The sequence below is a fragment of the Amblyomma mixtum genome, chromosome 3 (assembly GCF_055824585.1).
Source record: "Amblyomma mixtum isolate Tamu chromosome 3, ASM5582458v1, whole genome shotgun sequence".
Classification (NCBI taxonomy): Eukaryota; Metazoa; Arthropoda; class Arachnida; order Ixodida; family Ixodidae; genus Amblyomma; species Amblyomma mixtum.
This window is the reverse complement of record NC_143014.1, coordinates 142,564,804-142,592,790: the sequence shown is the minus strand read 5'-3', so window position 1 is coordinate 142,592,790 and position 27,987 is coordinate 142,564,804. Positions and strand designations below refer to the sequence as shown.

Below are 27,987 nucleotides of genomic sequence, written 5' to 3'. Positions count from 1 at the left end.
AGCAGAAGAGAGTTCTATAACGTGAGCCGTTCTGCTGTTAGGCACGAGGCGATAGGTTATACACCATGGAAGCTGACGGCTTAGTGGCTGTTGTGTTTGGCTGCTGAGCCGAAGGCGCTATCAAATCGTAGTCATGACGGCCACATTTTGATACCCATGTGCTGTGTGACATCAGCACACATTGAAGAACTCCAGGCAGTTGAAATCAATCTGGAGCCCTCCACTGCAGCACATCTCATAGCCCATGTGCAGCTTTGAGACACTAAACTGAAAAAAGAATTAACTAAAAAATCCTGAGAGGGGCAAAAACACAAAACTGCCCATGCAGCGGGATCTTTGCAGGTGGTCAGAATTGATCTGGACGTGCATCTGTGTAGCACCTGCCCACAGCAATACTAGCGTTTCGTTCTGAACACCACGTGTTATGTATCTGCACATTGCCATAGTACAGAGAGTGAGACTGAATCTTCTTGCGACAGTTGGCTGCCTGTGTTGTTGTGTGATTAATATCCATGTTTGGCAATGTTTCTACTGCTACAGACCTGTGTATTTATTGTTGTTTAATCTATGAATATAATGCTCTTTCTTTCCGTGTCTCCGTGGTGTCTACCTCATCATGTGCATGTCTTTTACTCCTGATCAGTATTCATACCTCCCAGCTTCTACGATTCTACCTTCTGTCTTTAGGATTATCAAATTAACAGCAGTTATGCACAGTCTCTCTGTGCTGCTATTTTGGTTAAAAATATGCAATGAAATAAATCACGAACACTGCACCAACCAAAGATAATTGTCTACTGTTCCTGAGCTTTGTGATCATTTTATTAGGAAGAGAGCATATTCATTTCCTGAATATGGGATTTAATAAACGCCATTAGCTAAAGTAACTGGACACATAAGGGTTGACTAAAAGTTGTGTGCCACCAACAATCTTCAAAGCACCAGTAGTTTTAATTATGGAACAGTTTTGAAGGTGATGCGGGCAAATTCAGTTAATTTCATGTTTCAAAACTGCCTGCAGGAGATTTGGAAGGTAAATTGGGAGGCAAATCATGTGTGTTCGAGCAAACTGTTAATCAACTAATAGTTGAGAAATGTGGGTCAGTATAATATACAGATTCCTTCTCGGGTCGATTCCATTTTTGAATTTCCCACTCTTCGCCACTGGCTGAAGTGGTGCTGCGCCCTATGCTTCAGCCAATAACTAAGACAGAATGCGGGGTGTGGCATCACTTTAGACAATGGTGAAGGGTGGGAAGTTCAAAAATGACGTGGAATCAGTTTCAGAATCTTTATATTATACTGGCCATGGCCTCTTTGTCAAGGGCTAAGTACTGAATTAAGCTGAAATTGGCTATCCAGCCATGAGAATATAAATACTGCACTGACTACTGAAGGCTGCTGACCCTTTTGCAACTTTCTCGTCTTATTTTTGTTAACACAAGTCAAATGTAAACTATAAATAAAACAAAATCTTTGTACACTAAGCTGTATAGCTGTGTATAAAAGTTTGTTCTCCTCAAGCACTGGTTTGCTGGTGCTGCAAATACAGCACTTTGAGATCTGTTTCAACTTGCCTGGTTAATGTGGCAGAATTGAAAAATGCCATCATTAGCAAGCATAATGCTTGAGGAGAGCAAACTTGGCCATCTCGACCAGCCATGTGAACTAGCGTGAACTGGGAAACAACGTAGCTCGCAAGAAAGTCATGCAGTCACAAGAAAGCCTCGAAGTTTGAGAGAAAACAGCAGTCCACTTGACTGAGCCTGCCCTTGCAAAGTTGGCCGAGCTCACCCTTTCAAATGCTTGGTTTGCTGACGACTGCAAGTTTTTAAAAATTTTTAGTATATGAATCAGGCAAGTATATTGATGCCAATTGCATTACTAAGGACTGATATATGTCATTAACATATAAATTGAAAAAGCAACTAGAATGCAGCCGTATCACACACCAGCTGTTATCTTTAAACACAGGATTTTTTTACTTTTAACACTTCTATGTACTGGGTATGGTGTGCTGACCAAAGAAATGCAAGACCAGTCCCCATGAAAATGTGAGCCGAATTTCAACAGTTCGGCATAACTTATGCCCTAAAATGTCTGCAAGAAGTAAATGAGTAGAGCACAATCTAATAGTTTTTTTTTACAAAAGTGTATTATTTTATATTAAAAGCACCAGTTCTGTTGACAAGTGCCTGTCAAAACTAAAATGAGTGTTAGGAGCACAATTCTTTTCACAAAAAGATGCCCTTTAGGTATCCATTATTTTTTGTTTAAGCCTTTCAAAAACGCTGTTGGTCTGTAACTGCTTGGCCTACAATAGCTTATGTACTCTGGCTTGGATAAAAAGAAAATGGCACAGGAACAAGACAAATCACAAGAAAGAATACTAGAATAGAGTGTCATGAGACATAAAACTAAGCAGCTTGGTTAATACTTGGGAAACCATACATATCAAGTAGAAATACAGAAATGAGCATGATGCTTGTCCAGAGCGCTCGAGTGGCGTGCTGTGAAGCAAATGAGGCGAAATCTTAACACAGCTGCTTTGCTAGGGGCAAGGTGCTTGTGCCTACACACTTAATATGTCTATCCAGCTACGCTCAAACACAAGTACTATCTGTGAAACTCAGTACTTGCTTTAAAATTACGTGTCCTTTCCTGCACAGAGCACCGCTCCAGCACTCTCTCCTCTGTACTTTGAACAGCCAAATGTGCAAGACTTAAAAAATGACATGTTTTTATTATCTGCGACGGAACGCCCCGCAAGTTTCACAATGACTGTTGGTGTTATTGCAGGGTGGATATCTCTCACACACCAAATAAATAAGAAATGCCTCACTGCTGTAACACTGTTTATTTCCACATTTTCCATTTGCCCTTCAGAAGTACAATTCTTGCTGATAATGAAGTATACCAACATGATGTCGAGAGTTTGCAGGTATGGGCAGAAGTAAAAAGAACTAACTCTACTTCCTTTTGCCTAGGAGAAACCGGCAGGTATAGCACGAGCACCAAGAGGGTTGCACGTTAACACACCTGCGCTCTTGATTTTGGCAAGACAAGTGTGAATGCAGTTAGAACAGCAGGGCAAGCTGCGCACTTATTTCTGTGCCTTTCAGCAACCTTGTTTGTGGAAATCTTACAGGCTTTATCTACAAACCAGGAAAGAGGTACATTCCCATTGGGCACAATACGACAACTGTTATCATTCGGTAAAATGAAGAGATCTTCACCTAAAATTGCAATCCTTCAACTCCAGCTGAGCAAAAACTTTTCAAAATTATTACTTGTGTGTGACCTGAACAGCACAGGAAAGCAGACTCCAAGATATAATGCATGGGAAAAGAAATCTGTGTGTTGATGTTCAGTATGATGTGAGGATTCTGTTTGTGGGAAATATATGTAGATAACATAAGATCAGCACCTTTACGCAGTGCAGTTTGCTTAGACTGCATTAGTTGGTCTGACCTCACCCTGACTGTACCACCGTCGGTATAATATAACGATCTCTTCCTGAATCTATTCCGTTTTTGCATTTCCCTCCCTTTGCCTTTGGCTGAAGCAATGCCACGCCCTAGGCTATAGCCAGCAACGAAGAGCAAATGCAGGTTGTGGTGTCACTTCAGCCAGTTCAGCCAGAATTGTTATATTGCACCGGCCCAGGTGTATTCGCTAAACGTAACTAAGTTTTTAAAAAAGGTGGGGTGTCTTAGGTAAGGACCGAATAATCAACTCAACTCGGCAGCAGTGAGTTGGTTAAAGGAGGCACTGGTTTCATTTGCCTAGGACTATCCGTCTATTTTAAAAACTTGGTCACATTTAGCTGGAACACCTGGTATACCAACATAATCAGTTTTGTTTACATGCGCTTAGCATTTTCTTTATCTCCACTCCCTGCTTCAGCAACTAGCCAATATAATTCACACTTAAGATATCTTAACATTACATCCCGCTAACAATCTTTTAGTGATTATTAGTGATTATAAAGTAACTCGTCACGGCACGTTTCAATGTAAAATAAATTGCACAGACGATATATCGGCTTCTATGAGGAACTAGCCAAGTTTTTGGCATCATCTTCAGCCGTGAATTTCCAAGCACACTCAGTCCAACTTATGCGGTCAACTGCATGAGCTCTGCACACACACATTCCAACTATGGGCCCTAGAAATAATTATCCAACCATGAATATCAGCCAGTGGCCCATACCAGGTGGTGTGGAAATAAACCACACTGCTATGGGTTGCTGGCTGACTGTCTAGCTCGGGATATTTTTTCTAGGGGCCATTAGCTGGAATGTGAGTGTGCAGAGTTCATGTAATTGGCTGCATAAGTTGAACTGAGTCTGCTTGGAAATTAGCAGATGAGAATGCCAAAAACTTGGTTCGTTTCTCGTTCTTCGAAGAAATGACAGTTCAGGACGGCTGAATTCCGTAACAGCTCGCACACACGGCAAAGATGCTGCATTTCAAGTTACCTGAAATGAAATGAATGAAACGTTTCAGACAAGTAAATGTAAATGTACACCTCCTGTTTGAGTTTACAATGCTCCCTGGCCAACCATCCACCATGGATATGTGTCAATCCAGCAGAAGCAAAGAACCACCTAGAGCTGTACCATAGCATTGGACTATGGCTGTACTAACATGCGCTTTCAAGGTGTGCACGACGCTAAATGAAAAACAGGGCATAATTTGAACAGTACTTGTCGTTCTCATCACTATGTGAAACGCTAACTCAGTCTCCTTTTAGAAACAAATCAGCGTGCTTTAATTCGCCTCGCGTAAACAAACACGACGTTTGTACTGCCTTTCTGGCCTCCATTGTGAGAAACTTCTTTACGAAAAGTTTGCTTCTGGACAGGGGCGTGAATTAACGTTTACCGCGTTCACGAATGTACCGAGGCGGACGCTGCAGCCAATCTCGCCAGAGAACTGCGACGTTGCCGGGCAAGCGTACTATCGGAGTCCCAACCACGGAGTTTCCCAATCCGCATGAATGGCACAGCAATAAAAATAATATACTACACCAAAGCTGCAGTCGACAATTCTTTGAAAACGTAGCGCAAAAAGGACATGGACGACGCAGAACTGGACGGGGCAAGCGCCTGTCCCGTCCAGTACTGCGTCATCCGTGTCCCTTTTTGCGCTATGTTTTCAAAGAACTGTTACAAACTAACCCAAACCAAACTACTGTTGCAGTAGACAAACAATTCGCGCCACACCTCTTTGCCATTTATGATAAACTGGTAGCAATAAATGGAGTTCACTGGTTTAGTGACGAAATAAGCTCGTGGCTCGGACCAGCAGCACGCAAAGTAGCAGCACGCCGTAACTCTGAGATCATGCATTGCACTGGTTGCGAATTTGCGGTGGTGGTGGAACCCAGCACGTTCCGGCATCAAAGGTTCGCAGATGGAGGCGTCACCTAGGAGCGGCGTAACAACTCTCTGCCACAGGGCACAGTTACGACCAAAAATGCCTGAATTTTTTTCCTTTTGATTTAACCGTGGGACTATTAACCGTGGAACTAAATTTGTAGCCAGGCGACCGCATTTTGGCGAATATCATGGCAGGGTTCATTCACCTCAGCTCGGTAGAGGTAGTAGAGAAGGTGCAGCCTTGGGCGCATAGAAACCGTGGCAAGTAATAGAACGTAGCGCACAGCTTCTTCGAAATTTTCTCCACATGCTGCTTTGTTCAACCAAGCAACCCCACTGATCGTACTTCCGCCGCACCGCATGCGGTTTGCATCGCCTCAGACCCGACGACAGTGAGTTTATTTAAGCAGTTTGTTTTTTTGCCCACAGGTGACGCGGCAGTCAGCTAAGCCCTGAGTTGTTGCCCAATCAGAGTGCCAAATTTCGACACGTGGGCGCTTGTGAGTTTCGCAACTGGTCCACACCCTAGCGGCAGGTCGCAGCGTCGCGAGCTGCGCGTTGTGCACGTCACCGCGTGCACCGCATGCCAGTCGCGAGCTCATTCGCCAGACGGAGCCACAGAATCTTCGAACCGTGTCCAGTATGGCGGCAGAGGACAAGTATTCCGAGGTATGTCAATGGTATTTTATTGTGGTATTAGCGAGTGCTGTCATGACCCTAGGTTATGCCAGTAGGCATCGACTCTAGTTTGCACCTCCCTGTTTTGCGTTGGACTCGAAGGGCGCTGTTTACGCCCTGCATATTTGTCACCAATATGGTGTTTGTCGCCGCGGTGCCGCGCTGGTAGGCTTAGCCGCTAGAGGTTCCGATGCTTCCGTGTTCAAATGCTACTTGTAATTTCAGTATCAGGGTTGCTCGACGTCTCTTTTTGTTTTCATGCAAGCAGCTCAGGTTCCCTCACAATACTTTACATGGCTTTTTGTTTGCCGAAAGGTGTCCGAGAGTCGGAGCCAGGTAGTGCCTCTACCCGGAGGCATGACCCGCGAGCGTGTCGCATGTCCAGTGTCTGCGAAAAAAAAAAAAAAAAACTGTGGACGTGGTTTATCGACGCCTGCTTGTAACTTGCGCGTATTTTGCGGCGCAAGGCTGAGCTCGCTGCATCATTGCGTTTAGTAGATCGTAATTTCCACATTTCCTACTGATGCCGGCACTGCGTGGGCTCATTGCGTAATCCTAATTCATGGCGGTGCGTCAACGTAGTTTCATTTCCTGTGGCAGGTAAAGCTTAACCTTTGATGGTTTGAGCATTCTTAGTCGTTGAGCGCGCAAGTATGTCATCTTTATTCGCAACGGCTAAGCAAGTGATGTGCGCATCTGTCGACGCAAGGCTTCAGTTGTGTGAACCTGACATGCTGTGACCACTTGTGTCCATTCATTCTTTGTTCACCGTGCGGTAGCGTCTGCTCCGCGTCAGAATATTGCTTTAAATCCAGCTCAGAGCAGTATGTTATGTCGGTGCGTGGTCAGCGAGTTGTTGAAACGGAGTGGCGACGAAGGATTGAGAATCTGCAACGAGAATGGAGTCTGCCCCCTCCCCCTCTCGCTTCGCGGCCTGCGCGGGACGTCCCGCAACGTGTACAGGGCCAACCAGAGTTCGAGCTTGCATTCATCTCACTGGCCCTGTTTTTATTGAAGATACGCATTTCGTTAGTTAGAACCTTTTAAGAGATATTTATACAATTGAGCACGTTGCGAATTCATAGCATTTTTTCAGGAGTGTGGTGCAGAGAGCAGCGATTTCTTTAAAATTTAGCACTGTTAACACATCGCTGCTGGGTTTGTGAAATCTGCGAGCTTGGTAGCAGCTCCCTCGACACACGTGTGTAGACATCTTGTCGCCCATATCTTTTAAGTACCGACCCCCCTGATTCCTCGAGTACTTGTTTGACAAATTCTCGTGTTTCGATGTTACAACTTCCAACAATTGGCACTTCATATGCAATTTTGTGTGTGCCTGTAATAAAAAAAAACGCTTTTTTGTGTTTTCCATCGCAAACCTAACTTGTTTCCTTGAGGCCTGTGCAGGTAATTTAGGCGGGAATTTTTATTTTTTTTTTCTGAATTTGGCAAGCACCACAGCAGTGATTGCATGGTTTGAGCATCCGCTTCGTATGCGAGGTTCGATGCTCTTTCCCCTACCTCCTGAGGAGTGAAATGTTTGGAAAATGGGTCTTTGATTCCACCTTGTGTCGACGAAAAATACCATGTGCTGTTGTGCTCTTTGGCCAACCAGCCTTTGCACCATAAAAAAAAAACAATTAGCAAGCATGAGTGAATGAATTTGGGCACAGCCATTGTTTGCCTTGATGGCATGGGGCTTGTCAGCCAGTAGAAACCACCATATTTCCACCCACACCCGAACACCATGAAAAAGCACTCAAATGACAGCTCTTTAGAAAGCTTTTCGAGGGTCATTGAAGGGGAACAATAAGGAATGCAGTTGATTACCCTAGACTGGTAGTTATCCGTGGCACCATTTTTTCTGTGTATAAAGACCCCGGTGCCGAGAAAATCCACGAAGTCAATGAAATCTGCTCCCCTTTAACACCATTGTGCAGCGGGGAAATGTGCTGGAGACCTTTCATTGTTTTTTCTGCCAAAGCTTCATTTTTCCTATGGCCTCTCAATGGTGTCCGCACCGTTTGTTAAGAGGCCAAGTGCTGCTGAACTTTTGCTCGACTTGCACCTCCGAACTTGCTGTGCAGGACGGCCTAACGGGGTCTGAGGGGAAAGTGAGCGGAGCTTTACATCATCATGTTCGCCAGCGCACGCTGTTACTTATTTTATTTTTATTTCAGCGGTGGTTGTGTGATGAATTGTGGCCTGTAAACAACGCAGGTGGCAGAGTGCAGTTTTCCTTAGTTTATATGGGTCAGAGGTGCACACCTCTCTTTATGTAATTATTTTGGCCTGTCCAAAGCTCTGTTCTCGATAAAAATGACATTTCTGTGAACTTGGGATACTAATGTATCAGTCTAGCTTGACTGGGTGTTCCCAGTCAGTGTACCTTTAAGAAAACTGAAGCAAGCTGGTTCTCGTGCAGAGTGACTCGGGTGAGCCTGGAGCATCTGAGCAGGCTCCAGCTGTGGATGCATCGCTTGAACTACCAGTGAAGCATCCACTGCAGCATCGGTGGAGCCTCTGGTTCTACAAGAATGACAAGAATCGTAGCTGGGAAGAAAACCTTCTGGAAATCACTTCATTCGACACGGTTGAGGATTTCTGGGCCCTCTATAATCACATAGAGGTGGCCAGTAAGCTACCCCTTGGATGTGACTATTCGCTGTTCAAGGTATAACCTTATTCCTTTCTTTCAAGTTCGGGGAACTTGGTTTACATTTTCTGTGTGTTTGCATAAAAATGAGCACTTCTGTACTCTTTAGGACAACGTGTACAATGGAAGTTATGAGTGAGGTAACGGCTTCCTGAGGTTGTTTTTTTTTTTGCATGGTCATACGTCTGAAGGCGAGCCCAGACTTGCCATAGACAGCAGTGACGCTCTGAAGTGTACTATTCCTAAGGATTGCTTGCAGAGACACTTGGAACTATGCCATCGGGACACAGTAATTAGATTGTACTACTCCCAGTGAGGACCACCACCGTGTGAACACTGTAACTGAAACCACCTTTGCAGCAGACTCTTCAGAACTGGGTCTGCCCCTGAAAGGGCGTAGCGTGTATGTGTAGAAGCTGCTTGCACTTGCAGCTTCTGTGCAGCCACAGGAAGTCCTTGAGTTTCTGAGGAAAAAGCTGCCTAGCATAACACTTATGGTAAGAAAACAAGGTGGAACTGATAGCTAAAGCCTCTGACGTGGACTGTATTTCAGTGAATTTTATGTTTTAAGGCCTGGGAGTTCCTTACGTCCTTTTATTTCTTGTACTTGTCCAGTTCTTCACCATAGCTGGTTCGTTCGGCTGGTGTGGAAGAGATGGTGGCGCATGCTTTGTTACAGCCTGTACATTTCTCTTTGGAGCAGGGAGTGTTGGGGGGGGGGTCTCTGGGAGTTGACCTGCCGACCTGTTGCTCAAACCACTTGTTCTCTGCCTGCATCTGTGGCAGAGGCTAATGGGTGCCTGGTTTTGTGATAAGTTACATCCCCGAATGAAAGAAAACAAAAAGGCAAAGGCCTTATGTGGGCATGTAGTCAGTGAAATTCATGTGTGACCAGGTTTTTTACCCCTAAATTATGGTGTTAAAACATCCCTTAGCACGAATCTTGCCCATTCCTGGCCATAGTAAGTATACGCTCAAACCTAGTTCGTGATACAAAATTCGTCAGATGCCGGAGCAGCGCTTTAGCACTTTAGTGAAGGGACGGCAACTCAGTCTATGCTTACTAAAAAAGAGACATTTTCCAAAACTTCAGCTCTGTTTCAAAGGCGCTCATGACAATTCCGGAGGCCATAAAAAAAGAGAAAAGAGCGTCAATTAGGTTGGCTTCTGTGCTTGGCACTGCCAGTGTACAATGGCAGTAGGCCAAGCTCCAGCTAGGGTGGTTTCTCTATATTACAGCCGTGTTGTGTGGAAAATGGCACATCAGAACGAAAGCTGTTGCTTGTTTTCATCACCTCCATGACGGCTGACATAGTGCAGGATGGTTACTGCAAAGCGTTAACCATCCATGCCATTGCTCCCGGGCGGCTGTTGGTGGGTGCGAGAGGCGTAACATGTGGCACTGTTGAGAGTGTAATATCTTGGCGCAATCGCCTGCTGCACCTCAACCGGTCACTTGTGTAGTGTGGCGACGCTTGACTCTGGGGAGTTCAGTATATCCATTTTAGGCATAACTGCATTCGATATCTAGATTAAAAATTGCATATGTTAATAAAAATGATTAGGAAGTTGTGGTGATCTTGGGGCAGTCCCACTCCACGGGTACTGTGTTTTCTCTGCTAACCATGGAGGGGTTCGTGTTCAGTTAGGGGTGACAAAGCTAGTTGCTGAATTGCTATTTATTACACTTGCAAATAATACACAGAGCAGGCCAGCTAGCTGCGAAACATCGAGACATTTCTCAGAAATAAAAGGCTACGTAAGAAGGGCTTCCGACTTGCCTGCCGAGGCAAGGGTGTAACTTCAGCGGTAAACATTTGCCTGTGTTACAAGTGGCGGCCAGGTCCTTCTGTGTGTGCCGCATTCTTGGGGCAAAGCCATCCCTGGTAATTTTCCGAGGAAGGCAGCGAGGGCAGTTGTGTGTGAGAGGAAAGGCAGTGCTTGCAATTGTGATAATGGCCTTCATGATGAAAATGGGCCCATGCGGCATTCAAAGCTGACATGACCTGGTTCTGTGCCTTTTGTCATTAATGGTTAAGCCTATTGTGCTTTAGATGGTGCGTGCTGGGCAATATTTTTTTCTTTTCTATCTGGCCACACTAATTTGTCATTAATGGGTGCGCAGTAGTGTATCGTGTGAATTTTTATAGCATGCTGTAGTCTGTCTGGGTTTCATATTTGGTCATCTAGCAAGTGTGAGGGGTGAGCAGGTAGAAACTGACACCTCTACCAGACTACCACCCTCAACTTCCTTGGTGCTGTGGGTGGTAGAGGTAGAGCTTGGTGCAAATCATTTGGATGGCTTGTGTGACCAGCTGCAGAATTGACTTTGTCACTGCACAATCGATACTGAGCCGTCTGTCCCCTCACACGCTGCCACCTGAGCATTTCACACATGCACAGTGGCACACCCACTTGCTTGCTGAGTGGACTGAATGCACAAACATGCTCTGCCAAAGCTCTAGCAGTGTTCATGAACTGCAATTTCTGTAGTCTTTGACATGCAGAAGCTTTCCATGCATGCAGTCATTGTTGACTATGCCCGATAGTGGTGATACGACTATACATATATTGACATGTGGATAAAGGTTGCTGCTTCTAATTTACCTGACGGGGACTAGGCGACCTTCCCCAGGTAATGCTGGTGCAAGGACACTGCAGAGTTGTGAAATGACGTGTGAACGGTGACTGGGAATAGTGGTATGGCACTCCCAGTGCTTTGGCAAAGTACCTGTCAATTTCTTGGGGTCACTATCTGGGCTGCAGTCCTGGCACATCAGCACTGAACCCCTACAGACCGAGCCATTGGTGAAGACAGTTGCTTTATGTACACGTGATCAGCCTCACCACACTGATAGTTCGAAATGCAATGATTGGCAATGCGCCAGACATTTGTGTGGGTGCACTGGAGGGCGAGTGGCAGGTTGCGGGCATATATAGGCAGGTGCTTCCTTGCGGCAACTTTGAGGCAGTCCTGCACAACGAATGGCAATGGCATGTGTCATTTAACGCGAGAGAGTTAGTACCCGCATGTCGTCGGAGAAAATTGTCCAGTGTTGGCACTGGCGACCATTTGAAGCCTCGTGGAGGGAATGTGGCGCCTGCCAGATAGGCCACATGACCGTGTGATGTCATCATAAGGTCTCCTCGATTTGGCTGCACTTTCTGCATTAGCTCACAAAAGTGCTGTTCTTACGGCGTGAGTGTAGCCTGACACTAGTGCTCTTGGTTCAGCGGCTAAATCAAGTGCAGAAGTATTAGTCTGCTGTGTGTTTGTGTTTGTCGCGTGGTTTGACGTAAGCGCAGGATTGTGCTAGTTGTATTGAACTCTGTGCATTTGTTCGAAGTGGCGCATCTCATGTAGTGGCCATGAAATTTAATTCTAAAAGTGAAGAATTTGACCCTGCCCTTTTCTTTGCGCTGTGCAGAGTGGTGCAGGCCGACTGTCAGCGGGTACTTTGAGGGGCAACAAACTGAATTCAAGAGGTTATTCAGACTAGATTGAGACGACCTTTGGCTGTTTATACGCGTGGTTCAGGCTGTTGCCGTTCAATCCGAAAAGTGTCTGCACACAAAAGTGCTGCCTGATAACTTGGACTTATTTGAATTGGACAACTTGGTTTCACTGTCGGTGGATGGTGGCAGCAGAGTGGCTGTCACACGCACGTGCACTGTGTGGAAATATTGGGGGGACAGCCTTCCGCCCCGCACTCCCACTCCGCGGATGCAGCGCTTCCGCTCGCTAACCGTGGATGGGTTCGTGCTCGAGGGAACAAAGGGAGGGATGACGAAGCGTGCACCGTCATATGCTATTTATTACACTTGCAAATAATACACGGAGTGGGCCAGCTAGCTACAGAACATCGGCGAGGCATTCCTCAGACACAGAAGGTCACATAAGAAGGGGCTTCCGACTTACCGGCTAGAGCAGGGGCGTGACTTCGGGGTTATCGGCGGCGAGCATTTGTATGTGCTGACAATGGCGGCCGGGTTTTCCCATGCGCGCCGCATTCTTTGGGGCAAAGCCATCCCCGAGCATTTGCTGGGGGAGGTGACGAGAGTGCGCATTTGCTGCGCTCGTTTTGCTGCCTGGAACCAGAAGTCCACCGGCAAGGCACGACGGATCTCCGTACGCCTGCCGCAGAAGATGACGCGAGCGTGCGGCTGCGACCACTCGCAACGCTGGGCGGATCTTGAAGATACCGTATTTACTCGCATAATAGGCGCACTTTTTTTCCAGAAAATCCGGCTCAAAGTTCGGGGTGCGCGGGGTAAAATTTCCAGAAATTTTTCGCCTCGCAAAATTGAACATACCGCATAAACACACTCGTGTACGGGCCGCACCCCGTTTTCCCAAAGAAAATATTAAAAAAAAAAACATCCGTGTAAGGGCTGCACCGGAACTTTCCACGACCCACGCGGGAATAGCCTTCGAAATGCACGCGCCGAGAACTCCGCGATCAGCTCCGGCTGCGCGCAACGGGCGCTTGATCGCGGAGGCCACACACGCGCACAGGAGCTTCTAGACGCCGCCTACCGAGGGCACCCGAGGCCAAGCTCATCATCATCGTTTTCCTCCGCCGCGAGCTTTCGCCATCCATATCGCCATCAGCATCACCAGCTTCAGTTTTTTTTGTTGCTGTCAAGTGCCGGGATCTGCGGTAGCGCGTTAGTTCATCGTGGTTTGTGGCTTTGCCGCCGAGCGTTGCTGTTTTAGCTCGACGGGCAAGCACTTTAATAGCTACACAGCTGGGGGTTTGCTCTCGAACACAGCAAGCGTGCGGCAGGCCAGAAATTCAACGTGGCCGAGAAGTGCGGCAGTTGCGACTGCGGCGTGCCTAAATTTTCGCATGCGACTCCAAGCGCCGAGGTTTTCGCGGGCCTAACTCGGGAACGTTTCCGGCTGGAGATGAAGCTTTCCAAACAGACATTTAAAGGGAGCATCCCTGAAAACTGTGTGCGGCTGTTCTGCGCGATATCGTTGTACGTGCTGTGGTTCCGCAGCAGCTGCAATGGCAGCAGCACTAGTGAGGATTAATAGTTGGTTCAGCAAAAACTTTGTTAAAATAAAGATTGGGGGGTGGTGAGGCGTCGGCTTGCAATCGTGTAAATACAGTACGGATCACAGTGCCAAGTTCGGGGTTGCGCCTATTATGCGCGGAAATAAAAAAATCAGATTTTTCGCGACCAAACTAGGGGTGCGCCTATTATGCGAGTAAATACGGTACTCTCGCTGGCTCCGCGGAGTTCCACGTAACCTTCGAGGTGGAGCTCCCGTCGCTGCTTCTGCTTCCCCTATGAGGACGATTTTCTTCTAGCCCAGCCGCTGCTGTCCTGACACACAATGATGAAGGTGGTCGGCCAGCTCGAAAACGAAGGGGGGGGGGGGGGGGGGGGGGGGGGGGGACAGGTTTTCCACAACTGTCATTTCAGCTGTTTGGTGAGTGCACGGCGCAGACGCCGTGCCTAGCATGGGTATGCAGCCATCTCAATGCCACTCGCCAAAACAAGCATGGCTGCGGACTGCTACTGTCTAGTCATTTCCACTAAGTAAGCAAGATTGCTCTTGTTTGGGACTTGTTCTTGCACCTGCAGGAGCACAATGTCTTGTTCCTTTCAAAGCACAGTTGCGAAAGCTTTCAAGAACTGAGCCTTGAAGTAACTCCATGTCGTTAATGTGGCCTTACGACCTGCATCTTCCATCAGAGAGAACACATGTTGCAGCTTAGTTGTCAGCCCACCTGTTGTACTGGGCTAGATGCTCAAATATCAGGATCTAGTCCTCCAGGCTCTTGGAAGGCCGGTGGCTCCCATGGCTTCTGCATGCGGCATGACAGACGGCCGAGTGATGGCAGCCTGCATGCTTATGGGTAATTGCGGGGTCACTGGTGGTCACGCCGGACCAGATCTCAGTCAAGGTCAGGTTAAACTGGAGGGTCCCGAACTCCATTTGAAGACCTTGGAACTGCCAGCTGCCTTGATGTGTAGGCGTAACCTCAATGGTGGGGGATCTGTGTAGGTTTTGAGTCCCAGCTTTTTGGAGGGGTCCGGAGCATGGAGTGTGCTACGTGGCACTAGGTGTCACCTGTGGATAAGGGCATCGAGAGTAACTGTAAGATTTGCCAGAGTACCGCAATCCTCTTCTCCATGCCTCCGGATTATGAAGGTGTATGGCAGCCGCTGCCTAGTGTATCCAGTACAACAATCACCATTGTGATGCCAAGTTTATGTGCCCTGGCAACATTCTTTTAGACGATAATTTAAAATCCTATGTAGCTGGCCCAGATCAAAACGACGATATCATGAAATAACTTCAAAGAAACAGAAAATGAAAATTTTGAACATTGTTTAAGCAGCAACTTGTGCACTTATGCAGGCTGTAGAGGACAGCACAGAGCCATTGGAAGGGCACTGCTCTATGCAGTGTGCTTGTCCCACATGTTCTGTCAACACTGGGCTGTGGTAGTCATGTACCTTCCAAGCCTGGCGGGCTGGGGAAAATGAATGTAGTACTCTGGAAATTTTTCCAGCGACTCTAAGGGCACCTGTACAGTAAAGACCACAGAGTGGCGCTGGACTTCGAAAAGGCAAACATCTGGACTTCAGCTGAAGACCAGTTTCATTCTGCTTCCTCACCTCATGGATGCATGCGCTTGAGATGAGGGCAGAACAAAGATGAGGAATAAATATGCTGTGTCAGCATCATAACCGCTGTCTGTACAGTGCCCACTTTTAACTAAGGGCACACCCATCTGAAAGTCTGCAAGTAAATGAAGTTTTAGTTCACTGCATGTGTGAAGTGCATCCTATGAGGTTCAGAAAATTTGTTTTGCAATGCTTTTGATCCACAGTGGTGAGTTGCTGAGCCTCCTAGCTCATAATGCATTCCTTCTTGTGCAGTATGGCATTAAACCCATGTGGGAAGATTGTCGCAACAAGCAAGGTGGCCGTTGGCTCTTCAACTTGAACAAAAGCCAGAGGACAACTGACCTGGACAACTACTGGCTTGAAATTGTGAGTTCGCAATGCATTTAGCTTCATTGCTGGATTTGGAAGTGCAAGCAGTCAATGTTGTTCAACAATGAAGAATGCTGCTGCAGTGCATTGAAAGGTTTCAAATTTGATATCAGCATTGATAACAGTTTATTAAATTATTATGCCTGAGCAATTTTTTAGATTGCATTTAGATCACACGGTTAATCTGAGCAGTTTGCCAGCTTGGTCAGAGTCTATAGTCATTCAGTGTAGTTGAAGCACGCAACTGCGCATGCTTCTCTAGATACTCAAGATACTTTCACCAGTCAAAAAAGCAGTCTTAAGCTGGAACCGCATGGCGCGTTTTTGGGCGCGATTGCCGCGCGGATGGTGGGACACGCGCGTCATTCTGACGCGTGCCCAGCATAATCCAACACGAAATCACGCCGCCGCGTGGTTCTACGCTTGTAGAAAAAAACTCCTCGCGCTGCGCGTCCACTGACGTCACGGCCGGCGTCCACCAATCAACGTGCAGGCACGCGTCATTTTGGTTTTTCAGTTTGCCAACAGATGGCTCTGCTCTCCGCGCATCTTGGCGGTACCTTTTTGGGGGAACTTTGCTCTTTCCTCGGAGGAGCTGGCTCTACTGTTGAGCACGTCCAAAGAGCCACGTGCATTCACACTTCATGTTCGTTCGTGCGTAGTGTTCGGCCAACATGAACAAGACAACCTTTAACGAGGTATAATTACATGAAGATTGTTTTTATTGTACATGAAGATTGTTTTTATTGTAGTGTCTTGTAATTTAAAAGGTATAATATATATGCGGTAGCAGAGATAATTCGTCGCATTGAGAGTTATGTGGTCTGGCAATCCGGAAAACGCGTCGCGTGAGCGCCGCTTCATTTTTCTCGTGCGGGTGCTCGCGCGTTGGCAGCAACGCGGGCGTTTGCCGCGCGTCGCGTTTTCCGCTCTCGAAAAACTCTCCATGCGGTTCCAGCTTTACTTGTGTAATTAAGAGTCCAAAAGTTTGTAAGAAAGGTTTATTGAAAATGCTTTTTTTTTTACAGCTGTGTGACACCTGCAGGCCCGTCTCTCCTATTGCATCATATTGGCTAAAACTTTACTGCCATTGCTTCAATAATTATAATGCAAAAATTAATGTTAGAAAACTTGTGCTGTACTTGCTTGGAATTTGTATTCAAACATTGAAAAGCAGAAGGAGGAGGCTGCATTTGATTTAAGAGGCTTTTGAAGCCTCTATACGACTACAATGACCTGAGGCAGTGGCAGCAACCACATTTGCCATTCTTCGGAGCAAGAGAGTGCACCTAGTTTAGGCCAATGCCCATTTGGACATGTTCACTTCCAGAATACTGGCCCTGAAGTTCGCAGCGAGTGAGCTAAGTGTACCTTTAGACTCGCTTGAAGTAGACTTTCATGGTGTACTTCTTACATATGCAAGTATCTAGCCTGGTAAAGTTCTGGCTCTGGTTGGTACTTCTTCCTTTTTTTTTGTTACAGTAGTATCTCAATCCGGTCACAGATAGGGATTTCAGGATGATACGAATGTTTAAAATTCCCCAGGGAGTGCATTGTGTGCAGTGTCCAGAATTGTGGGTGTTCTGACGCTACTGCAGATAGTGGGCACGCGCGAGCTGTGGTCACGCTTTTGGGAACTGTAAGCACTGCCCGCACATTGCTGCTGCTGCGATTGCTAATCGTGCGGTATGCGCCGTGAGCAGTGGCACATGTCCCACACATTGCCAACGTCGCTAGTGAGCGGTGGCCAATGCTTGTTGATGCTGTGATGACCACTCTCGCAGTATGCTCTGCGAGCAGTGAGCGGTAGCCAAAATTAAATCGTATCAGCCATAAACAGATCTGCATGAGTGCGTTTCTTGTTTTGTGTGGGGGTTTTGTTTGTTTTGGAAGATGCGAATATTTTTCGCGGCCCTGTGAGATTCGTATCATTGAGATTCTACTATACCATCAGCCTGAAAGCAGTGCAAGAGGCGCATGTGCCAAGATCAATAAGCTGGTTTGCACGAGAGGCAAGAGTGTCGTGCAAATCTGGCATTCAGAGGTGTTTTGTTGTCGGCCCTATTAAGCCTAGTGCAAGTCAAGGGATCAAAGGTAAATTATAATTGTGGTACAGGTGTGGTACAGGTTACAATTATAATTTAGTACAAGTTGTCATTTTTGTTACGATGCTGTCACTGTTATGCTGGCTTGTTGCTGGTGCGGGGCAGTGCCATGTGTAGTTGTATTGATGCTGCAATACAAAAGTACACTAATCCTCTGAGCCCTTCATGACCCAAAGTCCCGCTTCATTATCATTAGAGCGATGGAGGCTAGCAGAGCAATGCAGGTGATGCAGATTCTGTACAGTCATCGGTAGAGCTAAAGGTGCTCGTGAGCCATGTCAGTTTAGCTGGTCGATGTGGTAAGGAATATGTGCACATCCAGTCAACACAGGCCACACATTAGTGGCTCTCCATGTGTCGCTGCTAGCAGTGGCCAGTGAAGGTGAACTGCCAATATGAGGCCCCTCCTCCTCACTAGCATCTACACTTGCAGAGGCAAGCGTCAGAATGCCCTTTAGGCTACCGCTAGAGCAAACAGGTATCGGGTGCATGTATGTGACGATTGCCAAAGGGCAAAGACATTTTTTCTGGTAAAGGTCAGGGAGCCAGGAGGAAATTCTGTGTGCCTTTCTTTTGCTAGAGTCAGTCATAGGCTCTTCCCCGATTAACCACCTGTGGCTTTGTGCTGAAGCAACACTGCCAATAATGGTGTCTAACGAGCGAACTGTCAGCAATCAGTGTGAAACCAAACCGCAACAAGTTTCTACAATACTTTGCAACCATGCGTGGCTTCTTGTGGTTGGTAGACTTTTCGCGGAACACTTTTGTTGGCTGTAGGGTGAGATATAGTAGTGTGGACATTCGACGAATGGCGCTTCGATACCGGCCGCTGCGGTCCAATTTCGATGGAGGCGAAATTGTAGAGGCCCGTGTACTGTGCGATGTCACTACATGTCGAAGAACCCCAGGTGGTCGAAATTTCCGGAGCCCTTCTCTACGGTGTCTCTCATAGTCCTTAGTCGCTTTGGGACGTTAAACCCTCGGAAACCTAAACTTAAACGGCGCTTTATATTACTGCGTAATTACTTCAACATTCCAAAAAGGTCTTCTGCTAGCATTCATTGCCATCAGCAGCAGACTGTGCACCAAAAGAAATGGGTGCGTTTATCTTTTTGGCAGCCAAAGTAGGGGGTGCCTTCATTATGCAAGTAAGTATTGTACATAATTGGCAACATAGTGTTTGGGTCGCTGAAGCTGCACAAGCCTTACAGAGTGAAGACATTCATTGATTTATAATGGTTGGGGATAACCTGCTTTGCTCTTAGTGCCACAGCTTTGAGTCCGTAGTTTAAAAAGGAGGGAATGCACAATGACGTTTATGTTCCGTACGTGCATGCCATACAGGCAATACTGTGGTACAGTTAAACCTGGATGTAATGAACCTCCATATAGCGAATTCCTCGATTTAATGAAGTTTTTCAATTCCCCAACACCGCCCCCATTGAAGCGCGTGTATTTGAGATCTCCATGTAACGAACTCGCTGGGCCGACTGTCTGTTAGCTTGTGCTAAGTTACAAAATTTGGCTGAAAAGTAAAGCACAAACTGACATGAGAGGAGCGTCAACGATCACAAAGAGCGACCGCAGTTGAGATAACGCGTCCATCAGCGCATCTCCGTTGTTCTCGCTTTTGCCGCCCCGTGGTTGCTCGCGTAGCCCGGGATACATGCGACGTTTTTTCCGACGACATTTGCGCGGCAGAAAACGTGGCGACGCGACACCCGGCTGGAGATGCACTGAGCAAAGAAGCGGTGGCACGCCACCGTGTATCCCTCGACGCGAACAAATTTATGATCAAGTGGCAAATACCACTGTGCAGTTAGGTCTCTAAAAAAAAATAAAAGCAACATTTCATGTCTGCTGTAGCTTTTCACGATAATAACATTTTCATGCCAAAATCACTGCGTAGCTCGTCGGCCATGGCGGCCATGTTGACGGCGGCAGGCAGAGGCAGCCAAACCGGAACAGCAAGATTTCTGCGCTGCTAATGGCTCGCTTCAGCTGCCACTTCCGGTCTCACCGGACGCTGTGTGTCAATATCTGGCAGAACCAGATCGGCGGCAGCGGGCGTTTTTCTCGACACCGACGTCGGGCAAAAATTGCAGACTTGCAGCCATAAAAACGCTCCATGTATTCCGGCCTTTACACAAGCCGCGGCAGAGGTGGGCAGCGGCTGCCATGGGAGTCGCACTATCAGACACCGTATAATGGGGTTTCCTGTAAACATTTTTGAGGTGATTTCACCTACATTTATTTCTTAGTTTGGTTTCCGTTCTGCATTGCCCTTTTGGGTCTTCTCGCGAAAACTGCATGTAACGAAAACCTGGGTGTAACGAAAAATCCCGGACTTTTTTCAGCTTCATTATATCCAGGTTTAACTGTAACAGGTAAATAGGCTCTCAAAAAGTTTAGCATTGTCATCAGCATCCAAACACTGTAGTAGAACAAGAGTTGTGGGCCAAAATGAAAGCTGCAGTGACAAGTTCAGATGTTTAAAACATGGAAGTGGCAAGTCTTCATCTGAACTTTTTCTTTTGTGCTTGGTTGGTGATGACAGAAGTGAGGCATACACCATGCTATGGCTGTAATGTTATGGTGGCGCTCTCTCTCTCTCTTTCAACAGTTGCTGTGCCTCATAGGAGAGGGTTTCGAAGAGTTCAGTGATGATGTCTGCGGTGCTGTAGTCCAGATCCGAGCCAAGCTTGACAAGATTGCTGTATGGACTGCCGATGTTCGCCGGGCGGATGGCAACATCAAGATTGGGTATAGTTGTTGTTTGTCCTCAAATTTGTCAGTCTTCCTTGTTTGTGAAGTGTGCCGAAATATGCTCCAATTATTGGGTTCAAATCTTGGTGCTGCCAGTAACCAGCCATTTCTAATCATAAAAAGTGATGTGGGCAGTTTCTCAGCCTTTTCAGAAAGTAAAATAGTCTCTTGGTCTGCTTACATTTGAAACCAAAGCGGGGAACTATAAAGGTGAGACAAACGAGAGATCAAGGATGCTACAGCATGGTTGCATTTTTGCTGCGGGGCTCCATCACATCCCTCTTGGTCCTGGCCTTGAGCAGCTGCTCTGTTAACGCACAGAACTGGCACTCCCTACCTGCGCGCGGCGGCTGTCGACAAGCGGCAAACTGGCACCCCTTCCTCGCACGTGGCTGCTGATAAGTGGTGGCGGCTCGATGACGCTGTCGCGTTCTGCTCTTAAAGGCGAAGCTTGAGCGTCCTCCAAATTTTTTTTCCTTTTTTCAGTCTGTGCTCAAGGGATGTCGATACTTAATGGAAGGGCCGCTGTCCCAATCGCGGCGGCACCACCACTCAGAACAGCAGCAGTGCTGGGGAGTGTCGGGAGCTGACGGAAGAGCCGGCGCCGCTCACTCATAGTTTCTCTTTGGCTTTGACACATTTGACGACTGCCTGCCATGTTTTACCAGTTTCTAATGTAGTGCTTTGTCAATCATGATTTGTGCTCCGGGTCCAGTAAGCATCCACCACTCATTCATGGCTACATTCGATATGGCTGTCGTTCCTTACGCCGAAGAAATGAACTGCATGCGGGGCCACAAGCTCGACGTCTCGAAATGGGTGATACAGGTGTGGTGACTGCAGCGAGGCAAAATTTTCAGCTGTTCCTTGCGATTTCCATTGCAAAGTGCGGGATTTCACTAAACGACGACGTTGGAGCAATGTGCTGTGGGGCTGCAGCAGCGATCACAATGGCAGCACTAGTGAAGACGCTAGCGCAAGTGTGGATGAGTAGTCTAGTGACTAATACCATACAAACACATGTAAGGGCTGCACATTTTTTTAAGTAAAAACACTCATCTGGGAATGAGCGGCATTTATTCTATGTTCAATCGTCACTCGCGGAGTCCTTAGACACCGAGCTTGTGCTGTGCTCTGGTGCATGCTCATCCCACAAGAAGTCGCACAGCATGTCTGTTGTCAGCGCGTAGCTGTTTTTCTGCACTTCCATCGCATAGCGGAGCAGCTCTTATTCCAGTATGGGAAACTTGCACAGCTTGCCTCGGAAAGCACACTTTTTGCAATTTGTGTTCCTAAATGCTTCCTTTTGGTTGCATCATCATCGACACACTTCTCGGTCACGTCGAATTTCCTACCCACCACACGCTTGCCGTGTCCTGGAGCAAGCTCTCAGCCATGTAGCTATTAAGGTGCTTGCCCATCATGCTAAAGTTGCAACGCTTGGCGGCAGCACTCAAAAGCCACAACTACGATGAACTAACATGCTACCACAACTCCCATGCCTATGACAGCCACAAAAAACTGGAGCTGGTGGTACTGATGCTGATATGGATAGCGGGAGCTCGCAGTGGGGGAATAGGTTGATGATAATGATGAGCCGCGACCTCAGGCACCTTCTGTGGGCAACACCTGGAAGCTCCTGTGCATGTGTGTCCTCCGTGATCAAGCACACCATTGCTTGCAGCCAGAGCTGATCACGGAGGCCACGATGCATGCATTTCGAAGGCTATTTCCACGTGGGTCATGGAAAGTTTGGGTGCGGCCCTTACACGAATATTCTTTTTTTTTTTTTTAATATTTCCTTCGGGAAGACTGTGTGAGGTTGGTCGATTCGTCCACACTCCCTGCACCAGTTCTCTGAAGTTCCATGGCGATGCCGCAAGCGTACAGCGCAGTTCCTGCAGTTCAAGAGCTGCTTGGCACTGGCTGCTTCCAAAACAAGTGGTCAAGTGTAGGCATGGTGGCCGGATGATGCTATCGAAAGGCGAAGCTTAAAGGGCCACTAACCTTGGGTCCGGACATTTTAAACAAGCCCACTGCATAGATGAGGCATTGAAGATAACCTCTGGAAAATACTAGAGCCATGCGCATCCCGAAAAGCCATAAAAATTCAAATCAAAGCCCATTCTCTCTTTCCTTCGAGAAGCAAACGCTGGCTCCCTAGCCTTTAAGTTGACGTCATCTTAAAAAAACCTTTATCGAAGGCATTCCATTGGTGCGTCGTTCTGACTGACGGGCGAAGGGTGGGCGTAGCCAGTTTGTCGCGTCGTCTGCTCGTTACGCGCGCGCTTTCCATAGCGCCTTCTGTTTTCACACATGCATACACCCCCCCTCCAAAACAAAGTTTTTAGTTACTCGTGCCAGTTCATGTATGCTTCAGCGTGTTCTGTGCATGTGCCCTGCCATGTGTCGTACAGCCTTTCCTTCGCTCGCACACTCACTGCTTCTTCCTTGTCCATCTTGTCTACACTGCCAAGACCTGCATTCGAGTCGACTTTCAATCATATCAATATGGTACACTCTTCAGAAGGTGTTTCAGAGCCCCTTTAAAAGGGAGAAGAGCAACGGAAAGAGATGGCATTTTCGAGTGTCTGTGCTTTTTTGCTGCAGTCATTGGAGACAAAAAAAAAAAGCAAGCCCCTTGTTATTGCAAAATATGCACATGCTTGCTACATGAAAAATGTCAGTTTGCTGCCATGCCTGTGCAGGGCAAACAAGCAGGTGTGGATGGCACATCTTCTGAGTGGCTGATCAAGCTCCATGACCAGATGAGGAGGGATGGTCGAAATATCCTCTTGTCAGGGATAATTGCTTAGTACACAGTACACATTGTCAGTGTGTACCTGGAGTTTCTACCCCTCAATTTTTCTTATTGCTGAAACCCTTATGGTCAAGAGATCAAGAAGAGTGTTAAAGCATATTTTTGGAAGCTCTTTGTGCAGCAACTGTTGATCGACCTTCGGCTCGGGCTTCCGATCGCAATCAGCATTTGCCAAGCCACAGGAATGGTAACTTGAGTGTGGTAGAACGTGAAGGCATCCACCATTTGTGACTGCTGGATAAAAGCAGGCCTTCTGAAATTGCCACTTCACTCTCAAAGCCGCAAGGGCAAAGAAGAGATTTGTGGAACAAAGTCGCCGAGATGCTTCCTGTAAACATTCCTAACTTTTGATGACTGCATTGAGTGTGAAAGGCAGCCTTGGAGTCAACCCAAGCTGTCCATGGAAGACATCATTATTAACATTTGCTACAAAGATGGCAGTGATGCGAATGACTTGAGTGACACTGTACCGCTGTGCACAGGCTAAGGAAACAAACCGGTGTCGATTACAGATATCCTGGTCTTTATCACCAAGCTTTGCACATTTGTCAAACATTTTAACTTGTAACATTTTCCTTATGGTGTGTACAAGAAGACAAATATTTGTTCTGGAGTGCTTGTGCCGTAGGCGCAAAAAAAAAAAACTAAACGAGCAAAAAGCTACTCTCGTTTCTGCTCCTTGGCCATGTGTATGCCCTTTGTTAAGGTGCGGAATTCTGGTTTCGCGCAGTTACTATTCTTATCTTAGTCTCATTTTTATGATATATAAATATAACATACAGCAAAGCGTGAAGGCAGAGACAGCACGCACCAGTCCGTGCGCAATGCAGGTTATCACACTCGCAACTCAAAAAAAAAAAGCAGCTGCAGCGTCAGCGTAGACGTGGCGGCAGTTACAGCACACACCAGAAGTCGAACGCAACGGGCACGAGTCCACACGCAACACGGCTTTTCGCACACTCTCAAAACAACACAGCTGCAGCGCAGGCGTAGCGTGGGTCGAATGGGCTGAGCAGCACGCGCGTAGATCCGGTGACAAAGTAAGCCTAGCAAGCCGTCCCGTCGTCCTTTGCAACTTTTAGTGGTTGCTAGATGGCTGAATGCTCGACCAGTGCGCTGGGTGGTGGCTAGCGCCACCTGGCCACTGATCGCTTTCTCACTATCATCATCACATCTCTCGCCTCCTGCGGCCGTTTCTCGTCTTGTTTCGGTTTGTGTGGCTCTCCTCGGCTGTGCCGGCTTCGTCGTCGGTTAGGGGTGTTTGAACATTCGGGCCGCCGAGTATGGACGTTTCGATAGCTCTCGCCGGGGTTGTCTGAGTTAACCGATACGCGGCTAAATGCTGCCGAGTTAACAAGCGTTTAACCCCATTGAACTATACACACATTTTTGCCGGGACCGCGATGCGTGTCCGAGTTAACCGAATTTCCGAGTTATCGAGATCCGGGTAAGCGAGGTTTTACTGTAGCATTTCAGTTGTGATGTTGGACATCTGTGCGAGCTTGAACCCAGTGGATGAGTATAGGCACTGGGTAAGATTGACAAGCAGGATGTATGGCCTGGGAAACCCGAAGGATACAACAGACTTGCATCACATGCTTCAAAGATTCTTGTGAATGTGTGAATAGGTGCACCTGGTTATCAGGAGGGTTGGCATTTAAAATCGCTTGCAGTTCGAAGGCAAGAGGAGGTGAAGTGTCAGTACAGTAGGTTTGGTGGCTGTAGAGGTGTGGGTATGTTCAGCTTATAAAAGCAGTTGATCCCCCCGTTGCGGTTATGGTGACATCTGTGTAAAGGATACAGCCATCATGTTTGGTAGAAAAAGTTGGTGGTAACGGTGGTGAGAACTCAATGGCAAGCAGGCTTGTTTGAAGTAATGTGACAGTAGTCCCATGGAGGTGGTTGAGGCTGGAATGTGGAACGAAGGATAACTTTCCATGCTCTATTGGTCTGTTGCTGGGTAATTAAATCTGTCAGTGTGTTGAGCTGAGCGTACTCCTGCAGCAGACAAATAGGAGTTGTTCGAGGTAGACCAGTAACGACTCATTCGTGGTTTAGTGCTTCAAGTGTGACCATTAAACTGAGCCTGGTATAGGCCCACTTGTTTGGCTGATATTTAATGGTAAATGTTGGCAGCAGTATTTCTTTCTTCCAAGTTAACTTTTTTTCTTTTCTGCTATACAGGAAGACATTGAAGGAGAGGTTAAACATGCATCCACGAAACATTGTCCCATATCAGGTATGCATTTTTTTATTACTTTATCCTGCACGTTAAAAAACCCCAGGTGGTCGAAATTTCCGGAGCCCTTCACTGTGGAGTCTCTCATAGCCTGAGTCCAAACCACCAAACCATCAGGTTTTGTGTTTGTGTACACATGCAGTGATGCAATTGACTCTGGGACCAATAATTGCCAGGGTGCAATTACTTGTCTTCCAACGAGGAAACTTGGTCTTGAGCTTGTCATGCCTGACACCAGGTTTTCCACTGGAAACAAAGCTGCATCAGTGCATTTTGTTCGTTCTTTGGCATGAAATTCTGCAGCGGCGACATACCATTATTCTGCTTCGTGCTGGTTTACTGTGGTGACCATGGCCTTGGTCGACCAGGGCTGAAAGATGTGAAGAACTGATTATAATAATTCCAGCATTGTCGTATTGCTCTTCTGTAATTTGTTGTATTAGTGAAATGTGTGGTATGTGAACCGAGGCTACAAGGACAGGGTCTCTGCATTTATTTTGAACAGCGCAGGTAGTGATAAAAATTTTGCGCAAAAAAAAAGTTTCATATCCACTTATCGCCAATGTGATAAAGCCTACATGCTGCTTTGACATAGTAAATTATGCTCACTGGTATGGAATTTCTAATGTCATTGTGCTTTTCTTTCCTAGGCTCATGCTGATACCCAGTCTAAACAAGGTTCCACGGCAAGGGCTAGATATCAAGTTTAACAGGAACTTAGGAGAAACAATGCAAGAACCCGTCATTTCAGAAAGAACACTATGTATTGTGGAAAAGGAACTCCAAAGGAATTGGCACTTGTTAAGTGCTAAAACGACGTGAAAGCGTGGAAGACAGTGCTGCAGCTTTCAGCAGTGAGAAGAGGAACGAAAGGGCAAGAGTGTCTCGAACTCAATGCTGTGAAGAGGATGAAGTGGTTGTAATCAATTATTTTCTAGCTGATTTTTTTTTCCTTTTTTTTTTCTTTGAAGATATGAGTTTTCTTTTCTTTTTTTTCCCCTTTATTTTGCTGGAGTCCTTGTCTTATTTTGTAGTGTTTTACAACTCCGTGACATGGAATCTAAACTTTCCCTTCACATGGAAGTGGAATTGTAACTAAGTGCAGTGCGCTCGTATTTTAATGAGAATGGGCCTTGGTGGTTCTTGTGAAGTTCAGTGGTGCATATCAGAAGTGTGCTGCGTGCCTGTTGCACAGCCTTCTGGACGTTTTTTTTTATTGCTGTCGGCTACACGGCTTCATCATGCTCTTTTGGCATGATAGCTCTGTTCATTTTTTTTTTTTTGTAATAGTTATATCAGAATGTGTTTTTATTTGGGTATTTAATAAAATATCTGATATATTGTACATGTACTGTTAACATGTGCTGCATATTTTGTGTGTGCGGGTGTGTGTGACATTGCACTTTCTTTTTAAAACCTTTTGTGTTGTTATACCAGCTGTAGCAAGTAGTTTGGCAGGTAATAAAGTCTGTCCTTGCTATTTGGTTTACTAGATAAGAATAAGTTGGTGTGGTGTGTTGCATGCTGTGCTATCTGCACAGAGATGTTGCCTTGCGAGGAGGCTGAGAAGCCCATGTTTTGAGGCCAAGTCACTTTTTCTGCTCAACTGCATGGAAAACGAGAAAATTGTGTTAAAGTCGTTGAAGGCAGCATTGGAATGGCGTAAATGCAGCATAACTCGTGCTGTGCCTGAGCACGTATGCATGCCACGTGCAGATTTGCCTGTGCACGTGCTAGACCTGAGCTATACTGCAAATTTTCTGCATGCAGAGGTACTGGTTACGTCGTCATTATCTGCGAGTAGGCTGTTTCACATGCAAGTGAAAGCTCTGAACACTACTTTAGTTCCTTGCGTAGTTTGTATTGAAACACTAATAATAAATGAGATGGGGCATTATGAGGGTACAACAAATATGAAGTACTGAGCGGTATTTGGAAAGGAATAATGGTGCCAGGGCTTAAATTCAGGAATGCGGTTCTGTGCAACTTCTGTTGAGTTAAAGTAAATCTTGGAGCTGTTGGAAGATTACGCTAGGTGCCCACGGCAAAACCACAAACTTGGCAGTACAAGGGGGTATGGGCTGGGCATCGTTCGAAGCACGGGAAGCTTTGAGTAAAATACTATATGAAGAACGCCTCAGGAAATTGGACGGTAAGCTGTGGGCAGCTAAGGTATTTGAATATTTATACAGAAAGCGTTGACTCACAGTGGCGGAAATAACTAGGAAACTGACCAGTAAGTGTGCCGGACACAAGGACTGAGAAAGAAAGAGCATTAAACGACAGGTTAAAAATTGGATTGGTTCAATGGAAAAGAAGCAT

General features: G+C 46.6%; 1 protein-coding gene and 1 long non-coding RNA gene across 2 annotated transcripts; one reads left to right on the top strand and one right to left on the bottom strand.

The window, feature by feature from the left end:
* Positions 1-2,842: 2,842 nt before the first annotated feature.
* LOC149352204 (uncharacterized) lies at positions 2,843-5,532 on the bottom strand. Its single transcript, XR_016290704.1, has 2 exons — positions 5,228-5,532; positions 2,843-4,480 (listed from the first exon to the last, which is right to left on the bottom strand). It is a non-coding gene; the product is annotated as an uncharacterized LOC149352204 (long non-coding RNA).
* A 366-nt stretch (positions 5,533-5,898) lies between these two features.
* LOC149352203 (eukaryotic translation initiation factor 4E-1A-like) lies at positions 5,899-27,145 on the top strand. Its single transcript, XM_089581361.1, has 6 exons — positions 5,899-6,052; positions 8,487-8,735; positions 15,618-15,731; positions 20,463-20,602; positions 25,611-25,665; positions 26,316-27,145. The coding sequence occupies exons 1-6, from the start codon at positions 6,026-6,028 to the stop codon at positions 26,373-26,375; spliced, it is 645 nt and encodes a 214-aa protein (XP_089437487.1). The 5' UTR covers positions 5,899-6,025; the 3' UTR covers positions 26,376-27,145.
* Positions 27,146-27,987: the final 842 nt, after the last annotated feature.

Bases quoted from the DNA above. Each gene is read 5' to 3' on its own strand.
- LOC149352203 (XM_089581361.1), top strand. From the start codon at position 6,026: ATGGCGGCAGAGGACAAGTATTCCGAG. The intron at 6,053-8,486 runs GTATGTCAATGG...GTTCTCGTGCAG, and splicing joins CAGAGGACAAGTATTCCGAG to AGTGACTCGGGTGAGCCTGG. The intron at 20,603-25,610 runs GTATAGTTGTTG...TCTGCTATACAG, and splicing joins GATGGCAACATCAAGATTGG to GAAGACATTGAAGGAGAGGT.